Genomic DNA, 13,370 nt, shown 5'->3' with positions numbered 1-13,370 from the left:
AAACAAAACAAAACAACCTCCCCCTACCCCCCACCCTACAACCACTATTAACTAGTATCTTGAGATCTAGAATTTATTATTTTTTAAATTAAGCTTTTGTTCAATAATTGAGTTAATGAAAGAGGCTGTTCTTATTTACCCAGCTTAAACATGAATAAAATAAGTTGGTGGGAGAGGGGGAGGGGGTCGGATAGTGATGATTTTACACAAGATTCTTAGATTATCCTTTTCTCCTGAGCTTGGGAGGATGGTGGGTCCCTTTGAAGACTCTAGGGCCGTGTTGGTATCACTTCCTTAATTTTCCAAGTTTTGGCACAGTCAAGTAATAGTATGTGAGCAAAAATGATGGTAATTTTTCATTTTTTTTTTTATAAAGCACGAAAGCTACACTGCTCCCACAAAATTGAAAATTTTGAGAGGATTGATTTAAGTGGACAGGATGACTGTCTGGCTGATCTCTCTGATGAGGATGGAAATACTACTTCTGGCAGGTGAGTAGGATGTGTTCTGAAGGAATTATAGATAGAACACAACAAGTTACCTTGAGAACTAGTTTATCGATACTTAAAATATTATTTGGGGGAAAGTCTTGAAGTATGTGCCCTGGGTTTAAATTTTCACTGCTTAGAGATTACTTTTTCCTGTTTAGTAGTTGAGGCTATGTATTAGTTATGAATATATACTTTTTAAAAATTTTTAAATTTTATTTATTTATTTTTTATTGTTATGTTAATCACCATACATTACATCATTAGTTTTAGATGTAGTGTTCCATGATTCATTGTTTGCGTATAACACCCAGTGCTCCATGCAGAATGTGCCCTCTTTAATACCCATCACCAGGCTAACCCATCCGTCCACCCCCCCCCCCTTTAGAACCCTCAGTTTGTTTTTCAGAGTCCATCGTCTCTCATGGTTCGTCTCCCCCTCCGATTTCCCCCCCTTCATACTTCCCCTCCTGCTATCTTCTTCTTCTTCTTCTTTTTTTTTTTAACATATAATGTATTATTTGTTTCAGAGGTACAGATCTGTGATTCAACAGTCTTGCACAATTCACAGCACTCACCATAGCACATACCCTCCCCAATGTCTATCACCCAGCCACCCCATCCCTCCCACCCCCCGAATATATACTTTTTTAATGGCCCATGGAGGTTGCTGTTATAGTCTTGAGCTTCTAATAATAACTTATAACCTTCTTTTTATAGTTCCTTTTTGAGCCATATGATGTAATTCTTTTTAGATTTTACTGCTTTGTTTCCCAAAGGGAATAGCTTATCTTGTCTTAGAGGTTAATGACTGCTTGTATCAAACTCTTCATTTCTCAAATCACGTCTCTAATTTTCTTTGTGAATTTGGTTATCCTCGGTATCTTTTTTTTTTTTTAAAGATTTTATTTATTTATTTGACAGAGAGAGAGAGACAGTGAGAGAGGGAACACAAGCAGGGGGAGTGGGAGAGGGAGAAGCAGACTTCCTGCTGAGCAGGGAGCCTGATGTGGGGCTCGATCCCAGGACCCGGGGAACATGACCTCAGCCGAAGGCAGACGCTTAACGACTGAGCCACCCAGGCGCCCCTCCTTGGTATCTTTTGATGGCATTTGTTTTGGCCCTTCTTTAGGTAGAAGTATCTAGTACTCTTTTGAAGGGTAAGCATGGGCTGGTCTGGCTGGGCCTGCCGTGAATAATTGTGTTGATGTGAATGATTGCCCACCACGCTTGGTTGTGCATTATGCCCCCTTTGTAAATGTACATGGAAGGTCTGGGTTAACCAGAGTTAGCATGGCCTGGATTATCCTTTATCTTTTCTGACACAGGAAATGAGAAGTGTTCTGTAGATAACACTTTCCCTATCTATGATCTCACTGAGGAGCTGACCGATTTTTGATGGCTCCTTGAATTGGCTTTGCCTCGGCTAAGGTATGTCGAGAGGTGTCTTCAAAGATAAGGATTTGATTATTATGCTCAGCCAATGGTATCGATGGGAGAACCCAATCTAGCCTAGCATGTGTAGTCTATATTGTTGTGTTTTTTTTTTCAAGGAAATTCCAGCACTGATCCATGCTTCAGCCTCTCTCTGAGCAGGCAAGGCAAAAAATCTACAGAATTTTGTATCCATCTGGGGAGTCATTCTTTTTTTTTTTTTTTTTTAAAGATTTTATTTATTTGAGACAGAGAGAATGAGAGAGACAGAGAGCACATGAGAGGGGGGGAGGGTCAGAGGGAGAAGCAGGCTCCCTTGCTGAGCAGGGAGCCCGATGCGGGACTCGATCCCGGGACTCCGGGATCATGACCTGAGCCGAAGGCAGTCGCTTAACCAACTGAGCCACCCAGGCGCCCTGGGGAGTCATTCTGATCATATATTCAAAAGGAGGAAATCAGAAGATGGTATACTGAGCAGGATGATTGAAATAGGGACAGCTTCTAGAAGTTTCTCCTCTCCTCTGGGGAAGTGGAATTACAAGTAATAAGGGGTGACTTTACAACTAAATTATGACTACCTAATTAAAGGGTGGGAAAGAGAGAAGAGATATTCTGTTTAATTAGGAACCAAATGTGTCCTTGAAGCCCTTCCCAAAGGAAGTAGAAATTCAGGATTGTTCTGGTGAACTGTGGGTTTTTGGATGTCCAAAATAAGAGGATCAGCCAGAACTCTCCTTAAAATGAAAGTTTTGAAGGTATGATCCCCAAACCAGCAGCACGAGCAGCACCAGGTCAGAACTGTAAATTCTTGGGCCTTACCCTGCACCTACTTACTGAGTCAGAAACTCCAGGGCTGGGGCCCAGCAATCTGTGCTTTGTCAAGCCCTTCTGGTGATTCTGAGGAATGCTATCTTTTGTTTTTATAACATTAGGGAAGTGGATGTATTGAATCTGAACTTCAAATCCAGTGTTTTTCTTACTTATTGACAGTGCCTTCCCTGAGTTTCCATGTTGAACCTGAAGAAGGTAGTCTTGCAGGGGGAACGTGGATCACAGTCATTTTTGATGGTAGGTTTGGGTCTTACCAAATGTCAGTTTCTTATTTATTGGTGTTAAGAATCCTAAATAATATGAGTCTTTGGCTCTCTTCCTTGGCTAAGGACAGGTGTAAAAGAGGGCCTGAGGGCTGTTGGAGCCACTGACACTGACCTCTGTGTTTCCAGATGCTCACTTGGTGTCACAGAAGTAGAGCACACGACACCATCATATGCCCACGTCCGCTTTCTTATCCCAAGCTGTGGGATGGGACCCTAGAAACCCTAAATGACACGATATGGTAGTGTGTAGATAGTCCTATAGCATTGTGTTGCCCAGAATCTTAGTTATCTTCCTTGCACATGATTCTATATGTGGGAACTTCTAAACCACGGTTTAGCTTAGGGCTGAGAAAGTCCTGGATTTCAGTGGATGGACCTGAAGAGAGGAAAATTCTTCTTATAAACTCATAAATGAGACCATCCATTTACACCGCAGTCATAAATGCGTTTGGAAATGAAGAGTAGTCATTTAATCCTCAGGCAAGCTCAGCTTATCACCTTGCCCCTGTGTGGCCATGTTTTTATATTCTCCTGTGTGGATTACAACAACTCTGCTCAGCCCGAGATTCCCCTCTCCCTTGTGTTTAGGTTGGGAGTCGGAGCTCCTTTATCCCACCAATGGGTCTCAGCTGGAGATATACCTGGTGAATGCGGCTGCGCCTGTCCTGCCGAGCATCCCTTGTGACGTCTCTCCCGTCTTCTTGGATTTGCCGGTGGTCATGTGCAGGACCAGGTACACCTGTCTGGGAAGGAGATCAGACAGGGCGAGTGCTTTGCTTATCTCGGTAGTTTTGGGTGGCAAATTAGAGCAACTCCCTCTATGACTGCAGTTACCAGCTATAGCTTTAAAAATGTTCTGTGTGAATACGCTTCTGAAAAATTCCCTATCAGGGCTCTGGGGCTTAAGGGAGGATGAAAATATAGGGAAGAATTTTGAGAAACTTGAGACATTTATAAGGAGGGGTTGGATTGTGTTTCCAGCTGTGTTTTCTTATTGTTGTTTGCAAGGAGCTCTATCACTATTAAAATTTCAATAAATGGTGCCATTAGCCATCTAAAGAACTCATCTTCTGAATAGGCATAATTGGACTGATTGTGCCTAAACCCCAAACCCGTTAGAAAGGAAATTTGCTTTAGTCCTCAGCGTATTTCCTTTTGGTGTGATTTGTACAGGATTCTAGGTCATCTACTGTTTCACTCAAGTTTTTGTTGTCTTACGAAGTTTCTACGAGTTCATTCTTTCCCTACTCATGTCTTTGAGATGCCGCGTGAAAGTGGATCATTGCTTAAGAGAAACAACAACAACAACAACAACACTGTCATTTCCTTTTGTTTTCTGTTCTCTCCTTCAGGAAGTCTCCCTTTTTTCCATCTCTGCCTACTGAAATCTAACCTGCAAATGTCACCTCTTCCCCGAACGTACAACTGAGTGTAATCTTGCCCTTCTTTGAAAGGGAGGCAGATAGGGGCTGACATCCATGTGGTGGTGGTCACAGCTTTGAGGAAGGAGCACCTTTTGTAATTTACACACAGGCATGGCACGTGTAGCCTCAGTGGCCCCGTTTCCTCAGCCCTGTGTTTCTCATGACACTTAGGTCAGTTGTTCCCTTGCAGATTCATCCTAGAATGAAGTGCCTTGAGGACAAGGGGTGTGTTAATATCACCCTTGTAGTCCTTATGGTACTTAGCACAATACCTTGTGAGTAGATGTGGCTCCATAGACGTCTCTTGAACTGAACTTTCTTACAGCCCTGCTGCTAATTGTTTTAAAACTGGGTTGTACGTCTTCCTTATATTTTATGGTAGGTATGGGCATAGAGTTCCTGCAAGAACTTGCCATGAAATAGATCAAAACTCTGAAGTTTTATATGTTCTATCTCCTCAATCCCAACATGCTAATGATTTTCAGATGCACCACTGATTTTATATAATCTTTTTTAGAGGAAAAGAAACACTATCCTCTTACATGTACTCATTGGTTGGAAGATGAATATCAAGTTCAATTAACCCCCAAATGTGAAAAAATGCACATTTTATCATCAATTAAATACTGTCCTATTCATTATCATAAAGACATATCTGTTTTCACCAGGATTGACATTGTAGCATCTAGATCAGCACTGTCTAATCCAAACCTTCGGTGAGCCACAAATGTAATTTAAAATTTTCTAGTAGCTACATTAAAAAGTCAAATGAAACAAGTGAAATTATTTTAATAATTTTTATTTAACTCAACATATCCAGAATATTATTTCATATGTAATCACTATATAAATTATTAATGATATACTTTATATATTTTTTGCACACCAAGTCTTCAAAGTCCACTGAGATTTTACACTTATAGCATATTGTATTTGTGACTAGCCACATTTCAAGTGCCCAGTAACCACATATGGCTAATGGTTACACACTGGATGGTGCAGATTTAAATACTCAAAGTCATGCTGAAAAGTTTGGTGAGAAACTCTTGGAGGGGAAGCACTTCTTAATTCTAGCTCCTTATTCATCATATTCCCTCTCACAAAAATGAACAGGAATGGCAGCATCAAAGAGGGGAAGAAATCACTGTGATATTTGTGAAAAGAGGAGAGGGGGTCCAGGACTCTCCTGATGGATATATGAAGTGTTTGTGGACTGCTTGAATATTATGAGGTCAAGAATTTTTTTGGCAACATGTGAAATCAATGCCTTTTATCAGAGAGAGCCTAGGATTCAAGCCCTACTTTGCTCTTGACCTGTGGTGTTTGCACACATAAGTTTCTTAATCTATTTGGAACTGTCAAAAAATTTTTTAAAAGATTTTTTATTTATTCATTTGTGAGAGAGAGAGAGAGAGAAAGAGAGAGAGCACAAGCAGGGGGAGCAGCAGGCAGAGGGAGAAGCAGGCTCCCCACTGAGCAAGGAGCCCGATGCGGGACTTGATCCGATCATGATCTGGGCTGAAGGCAGATGCTTAACCGACTGAGCCACCCAGGCATTCCAGGAACCATCAAAAAAAATTTTTTTTTTTTAATGGAAACTAGGATTAGATTATCTATCAATGTCCCTTCCACATCTTGAAGTCCTATGAACCTACAATTCTGAGGAACAAGACAGAATTTTTTTTTTTAATTTTAAGGAGTTTCAGTAAAACAATTATAACATGTTGCTGAAGGATCCAGTCTTTAAAGTCTAGTGGGTGAGTGGATCTAGACGGTGTAAAGTGAAACCTAGGAATCCTTGGTTAGCTCTGTTTCACAGGTGCCGGAGGAAATTTGGAGTGGTCACGTGGGGCTTCTGGCTTTGGTAGTTCACAGTTTTTGGTTCACAAGGATTTCCACTTTCTGCCCTCAGATCTCTGCTGTCTGAAGCACACGAGGGTCTATATTACCTGGAAGTGCACTCTGGGGGACAGGTGGTGGGCAGCCCGAGTCCTGGACCACGAAACAACTGTACATTCAAGGTGGGTTCTAAGGATGGAGGAATGTGTCTTTGCCTCGTCTGAGGATAGGCTTGTGCTATCAAGAAGCAAGTTATAAGTCAGCCGGAGTCTACTTTGCCAGGGTAAGAAGAAACGTGGGTGGTAGTTGTGAGGTGTCTGAGACGATACCAATGAAAGTTAAGTATGGAGCCCTTGTATGTCAGGCTCTGTGCTTTATATACATTAATTTGATGTTCACAACAATTTTAAGGGGCAACTATTTATTATCCTGGTTTTGCAGATGAGTGACTTGAGGCGCAGGGAGATGAAATAATGTGCTCATCTCATCAATAATTTTGCCTGTGTCATCCAGGTACTAAATGGCAGAACTAGGATTTTTTTTAATTAGTTTAATTTTTAATTTTTTATTGACATATGATGTCCTATTAGTTTCAGGTGTATATCATAGTGATTTGATATTTTTATACATTACAAAGTGATCCCCATGAATAAGTCTAGGTTGCCATCTGTCATCACACAGAATTATTACAGTGTTATTAACTATATTCCCTTTCCTGGAGGGAATGTAAATTGGTGCAGCCACTATGGAAAACAGTAAGGAGGTTCCTCAAAAAATTGGAAATAGAAACATGATCCAGCAATTTCACTTCTGGGTATTTATGTGATGAAAACTAAAACACCAATTTGATGAGATATATGCTCCCCTGTGTTTATTATTTATAATAGCCACAATATGGCAGCAGTCCAAGTGTCCATCAGTGGATGAATGGACAAAGAAGAGGGGTTATATATACACAATGGAATGTTACTCAGCTATAAAAAAGAATAAATCTTATCATTTGTGACGACATGGACGGAATGAGAGGGTCTTGTGCTAAGGGAAATAAGTCAGAGAAAGTCCAATACTGTATGATTTCACTTACATGTGGAGTCTAAAAGAACTAAGACTTGAACCTGCACTGGATTCTATTTTTTAAAAATTTTATTTATTTATATGTCACAGAGAGAGAGAGAGAGAGAGCACAAGCAGGGGGAGCTGCTGAGGGAGGGGGAGACGCAGACTCCCTGCTGAGCAAGGAGCTCAATACGGGACTCGATCCCAGGACCCTGGGATCATGACCTGAGCCAAAGGCAGACACTTAACTGACTGAGCCACCCAGGCATCCCCCAGCATTGGATTCTAAATCTTCATCTAAACTTAAGCCCATGAGGAGCTGCAAAGATTATCATTGGTCAGTGTTTCATTTCACAGCTGCAATTCTCCTAAGTCTTAGTAGGGGGAAAGGGACTCAGAGACCCAAGTTCTACCTTGCCCTCTGCTTCATGTAATTTCTGCTCCTCTTTCTAATCCTAGATTGAAAGGGCATTTGCTGGTGGCATTCTCTAAGTGCAGAGCTAAACGGAAGCAGAGAGTTTATGAGTTAATGCCTAACTTATGTTGGAGAAGCAGTATGTATACTTGGTCTTAATTCTGTGTTTGGTTCAGCCTATTGTCCATTTCGGGTTAGTTTTCCACTAATCTCTGAAAGGGTAGGCCCTAGACTTTTCATAAAAGGCTGAGTTTTGACAGAGCTCTTTGTCAGGGTTGTCCTTCCCACAGGGTGCCTCCACTGAAGAGTTGTTCATAAAAGTCTTTGTCATTAATTAATGCTCCTTTAGAACAAGACTTCATCCCCTAAATTCATCCCTGTTACGATCTACATTTTATACGGGCAATTCATTGACAAATTTGGAATTTGCTGTCAGTTCACATTTAACAACTTGTTTCTCACTCCCAGAGAGTCTTGTTTTCTGGAATTTTGCTTCTGTACATATGCAGTAGAAAGAAAAAAAAAAAAGATCATTCTTTCTTATTAAGCCCCGCACCCCCACCTCTCCACTGTCTCTGTGAATGTAACAGAAGACGGATGGCCAAGCACCCTCCCTGATCACCGTGCTGTTTTTGGTTTTGATGTTCCTTTCACCCCAGATAGTAGTGTTCCTACTTATTAAAGATTGGAAAGGAGAGCAAGGGGAGAGAGGAGAAGCACTTCCTAAAATTGCACATTAAAGAAAACAAGTCCTTGAGTGCTTTGGCCTAGCTTGGTGAGTTGATGAATAATCACCAGGGGACGCAGTTAATGAGAGGCATTCCAAGCTAAATAAAACACGGTGTGTCTCTTTGTTTTGGGACTGGGACTGGGGGAACCGTGAGTATTAAAAATTAATTCCATCTCGCAGTCCACTTCAAAGAGCCGGCTGCGGGCGCTGACAACTTTGAACAACTCACAGAAGGTTTATCAAGCAGCTGGGGGCTGTGGCTTCACTCTCCTAATCCACTGCTTTTCCTCTCCCCCTTCTTGCCGCCCCTGACCTCGCTGGCGCTCAGGGATCCGCAGGCGGGAAGCTTGATTTGGAAGCTCATTAATTTTTCACTTTGTCCTGTCTCTAGCTTGCTGGGTGAGCGGGGCCTGTTTTCCTTAGAAATGTACCATTTTCATGTCGCATCAGCTCAGAGGGAATCACAGGGGAGACTCTTTCTGAGGTTGAACTCTGAGCTGCCCCAGCATGCCAAGGAACGGGAAGGAGTGATCAAGGAGTCACTCTACTGCCCCCACGCTTGGGGTGGACGGCTCACAGGCTGAGCGCTAGAGCTGACACTGCAAGCTGGAAATCCAGAGCCATGTTTCCTCATTTGGTTTGGACTCGGTTGTTCCTTTGCCTCAGTTTCTAACGTCTGTGAGAAGGAGCAGTAAGGCCGCTCTGCCTCCTGAGGCTCCTAGGATATACTTCCAACGGAAATGACAATGGTATGAAAGGCGCCCCAGTGGGAGGTGAAGGCCTGGCTGGGTGCGGGAGGAAGCTGGGAGGCCAGGGTAGGGAGTGCAAGTTTGGCAGGTGTGTGTGGAATTGCATTAATCCTTATCTTTTGGTGAGATCAGAGCTGCTCCCAATCGGTGAGGTCACTACAGTCTCACCTTGACCTCCTGACTGTACATACTTCCTGTGACCTGTTCTCTAAACCTCTCCCTTAGAAAGGAGGAAACTGGCCTTGATGGCAGGTTGTACAGCCATGTGGATCAATGCCTAAAACCCACACTTGCCAGGCCACCGCCAGCTTTGTTGAAATGTTGTTGGCTCTCCCCTCTGCTTCGGGCTGTGGATGAACAATGGAGTTATTCTTTGGTGATATTCTCCCTGGGAAGGTGGACTCCTGGAATGCTGGAAGCAGACCAAGCTAAACGATCTGCTGTCATTGGATTTGCAAGTGGGAAGCGTGTAGTTTATGGGGAATGAAGGCAGTCTGGGCATCTAGAGGGGGTTGGGGGTGAGGGCGGCCGGAGGGGGAGACCAGGTCTCTTCCTCAGTGTCATTAGCTCATGGGTCAAACTTTGGCCTGGTCAGTCCATCCTTCTGCTTCTCTTTTCACACTGGCCCTGGCCGTGAAGTGCACTAATCTTGGGTTAACCCAGATGCCTATAGGGGAGATGGACTTCCTGGAGTTGTCTTTTTCTCTCTTTTATTTACAAGCACCACATCAATGATCTCACAGGGGGCCACTCTATTCATTCGCAAAGATTTGAATGTCTTCTCTATCCCAGGCTAGTCACAAGGATATGACCGTGACTGAGTCCGGCATCATCCCTGCCTCTTTGGAGCTTATAATCAACAGAAAATGGGCTTTGTGGGGAGGGGGCATAGAAAGATGATTTGGAGCGCCATGACCAGGCTTTCCCCTCTCCCATCAGTGCTGCTTCCTCCTTCTCAAAGAATAAGTTTCCTTCCCATTCCTTGAATCATTTGCATCATTTTTCTCCCAATAGGCACCGTCCACTTTCCCAACAAACACCTCACTTGTGTGTCTACCCAACTTGCAATTTTTTTAGCTTGCTAATTCCTGTTTACGTGTTGGGTGTTAATAAGTTAAGTTGCAATCCTTTCAATTTAAGTAAGTGAATTATTGTCTAAAAAAATTAAAAAATCCTTCAAGATTCCAAGATACCAAGTTACATAATGGAATTCTCAAGCCTGGCCTACCTACCTTTCTTTCTGGTAAAATGTGTTCCTGGGTATGGCAGGTGGACAGGTAGAAAGAAAGTTGGCCGAAGTTTGGACAATATGGTGCAGGGCAGAGAGCTCTGGGACCTTGATAAAATTCCCTTTACCTCTCAAATGGAAGAACTGTAATAATATCCGTCACCTCTGCTTCACAGATAGATTATGGGGATAAAAAGAAATAGATGTTAGTTGATTTGAGGAAATGTAACCATTTACCACCTTAGACTAATATTCGATGAAGAATGACTTTTGCTTCTTGTTTGTGGTCGTGATATGCTAATGAAATGCTCCCTTGTGATGACCTTTCCTGAACAGTTTTCCAGGGGGCAGACACCCATTGTTTACCAAGTTACACCACCAAGTGGAGCTCCAGGTAAGGAATCTCCTATTAAAACAGGAATAATTATGGATCCCTTTGCCAAAGCTATTGCAAACTCTTCTATCCAGGTGGGTGCTCTCTATAAATAGGAGCATTGAGCTTCTTCTCTGATACTGTTTTAAAAATAAGTGTCAACTTTTGGTTTAATTTTTTAAAAAAATTTTTTTATTGTTATGTTAATCCCCATACGTTACATCATTAGTTTTAGATGTAGTGTTCCATGATTCATTGTTTGTGCATAACACCCAGTGCTCCATGCAGAATGTGCCCTCCTCAATACCCATCACCAGGCTAACCCATAACTTTTGGTTTAATTTTAACTGGGTTTGGTTTCACCTCTGGGCACTTTTGCTCTGTTACTTCACTGATAACAAAAGAATCCAAACAAGAAAAGAGAAAGAGGCCAGTAAAATCAAACCAGGTACTGCCAGAGAATGGAGGAACTAGAAATCATCATTGCTCTTAACTTTATAATCATCCACATCTCATAGCAAACCTTTATGGAGTGTTTCCGTGAGCCAGGCTCTGTTCTAAGCTTTTGGCGTGTATTATCCTGTTAGATCCTCACAAGAACCTGATGACATAGGGACTGTTATTCTCATTTGCAGATGAGCAAATGAGATACTAAAAGGTTAAGCAGCTTGCTTAGAGTCAACTAGTGAGTGTGCAGCTGGGATTTGAACCCAGACAGGCAGAATCCAGAGTGGGCAGGTATATCCAACGTTTTGTTCTGTGTTGAGTGGTGGTGTTTCATACTCTGTGGAAGGCCAGCAACCCTGATACTTATCCTGGGGGCTTGTTTATGAGTTAGAGGACACACACATGCAGAGGCCAGGGGCTAGAAGAGAAGAAGAGAGAGAAAGAAGAGAGAGATTTACATAAAAGAAAGGATTGCAGCTAAGAAATAGATTTAAGAATTGCTAAGCTTGCTTTACAACTAAGTAGTAAACACAGCTAGGATTATATATAATTCGCTGTCTGATTCTTGGCAAATTCCTCTGTCTATTTCAGATTTTTCCTTTGTTTAGGGTTTCCAGATGGTGTAATTATGGGAATACAAGTTGCTAAATGTTTATATGTAGTTGTGTCTAAATGCATAAACTGATAGAGTTTTGAATGGCTTGACGACTAAAGAATGTCAAAATGAGTATCTGAGTTGCTGAAAAGTGTTTGTACTTGTGTGTGTGTATGTGTGTGTGTATAGACACAGATTATGTATGCATGTATTTAAAGATATCCTGAAGAATATGAATCTGGCACGATTTTATTAATGCAGGTTATTCAGAGATCTGTTTCTTTCCATTTGTCTGAATAATCAAGGCATGATCATATTTTATTAAAAAGAGATGTGGTCTGAGAATCACATGCAGACATTTGGGTCCCTGCTTTTTGGTGTTAGAAAGCTCTTGTTTCGATGGCAGAAGTCCACAGGGTGAGGGATGAGTAAGGAGCCTGCCATCAGAGGTGTGAAATGGGATGTTGGCTCACCCAGATCTGTCAGGCCCGTTTCTCCCACCAAGTATGAGTGCTGCACCCTGTCTCCTCCACCTTCTGGGGGAATGACTGGTGGCTGGCCTGGTTGGAGTGGAGTGGTCCCTCCAGGCAGGATCACGCGGCGGCATCTTTGAAATCACTTTCCAGACAATTACTCTCATTTCATTTGGGAAGCCTGCCCAGGGTGGCAGCCAGGGAGATGGGGGAGGTGGTGGGGACAGGAGCGATGACGTTCCATTAGTAGTTGAATTTCTGTCTGTGGTTAACAGCCCTCCACTGTGACACAGAATCGCTTGGCACCGTGGGCAGGCTTAGCCATTTCTCAGCCTCTGTTGGGCTTCTTTGTTTAGGAACAAGACAAAAACTCAGAATTCCCAATTTCTATAACTTGTTACCAATTTTTAAAATTATGCCCATCAGAGCTTGAAATCATGCCCACCAAAGCCAGGAAATCAATAATTTAGCTCTATTAAAATGAAGGGAAATTATTTTGCCAGTTGTTAATAGGAGTGGAGAACTGCAGACTCGAGGCTTTCTTCGTGTCTGTGACCTTTGTCTAAGGCATTAGGTTCCCTCCCTTTCTACCCATTCACTGTACAGTGGCTCTCATATTTCGTGGAAGGTTCCCAGGGTTTCACTGCCAGTCCTCCAATGACTGCATCTGAAAGCATCTCGGATTAATACTACACAAGCATAGTGTGAAGGGAACGACTTCTTGGTAATGTTCTTTTGTGACTTTGAATGTGGCCGTGAAGAGATCCCAAATCCTCTGCATTCAGTGACCTCACGAGCCCCATAGGCGCTCTTTTCTTTTCCATCTTTGAGGTTTTACTTATTAGCCAAAACCTCTCTCATCTCTTAATGTTGTTTGTGATGCTACAAGATTACAGCACAGATGGTTAAATTCTCTAATTATTTGGCAGGCACACATTTCCAGGTCGTGGGGTTGTCTGGTGAACTTTAACTACATCACCTCACTGTGTTGCGTCTGCTTAAAACTTTGCCTCGTGTAGTTC

At 42.4% G+C, this 13,370-nt stretch overlaps 1 protein-coding gene across 1 annotated transcript in view; it reads left to right on the top strand.

Moving 5' to 3' along the window:
- Positions 1–402: 402 nt before the first annotated feature.
- The window catches only part of PKHD1 (PKHD1 ciliary IPT domain containing fibrocystin/polyductin), a 321,184-nt gene continuing 308,216 nt past the window's right edge, over positions 403–13,370 (top strand). The window contains exons 1-5 of the mRNA XM_081828411.1: positions 403–491; positions 2,913–2,990; positions 3,608–3,752; positions 6,356–6,464; positions 10,797–10,854. Of these exons, the coding sequence (XP_081684537.1) occupies positions 440–491; positions 2,913–2,990; positions 3,608–3,752; positions 6,356–6,464; positions 10,797–10,854 (442 nt within the window). The 5' untranslated portion in view covers positions 403–439. The remainder of the gene's footprint in view (positions 492–2,912; positions 2,991–3,607; positions 3,753–6,355; positions 6,465–10,796; positions 10,855–13,370) is intronic.

Source organism: Leptonychotes weddellii, chromosome 8, assembly GCF_054177405.1.
Source record: "Leptonychotes weddellii isolate Sample4059 chromosome 8, ASM5417740v2, whole genome shotgun sequence".
In the NCBI taxonomy this organism is placed as follows: Eukaryota; Metazoa; Chordata; class Mammalia; order Carnivora; family Phocidae; genus Leptonychotes; species Leptonychotes weddellii.
This window is presented reverse-complemented; position numbering and strand designations above follow the sequence as displayed.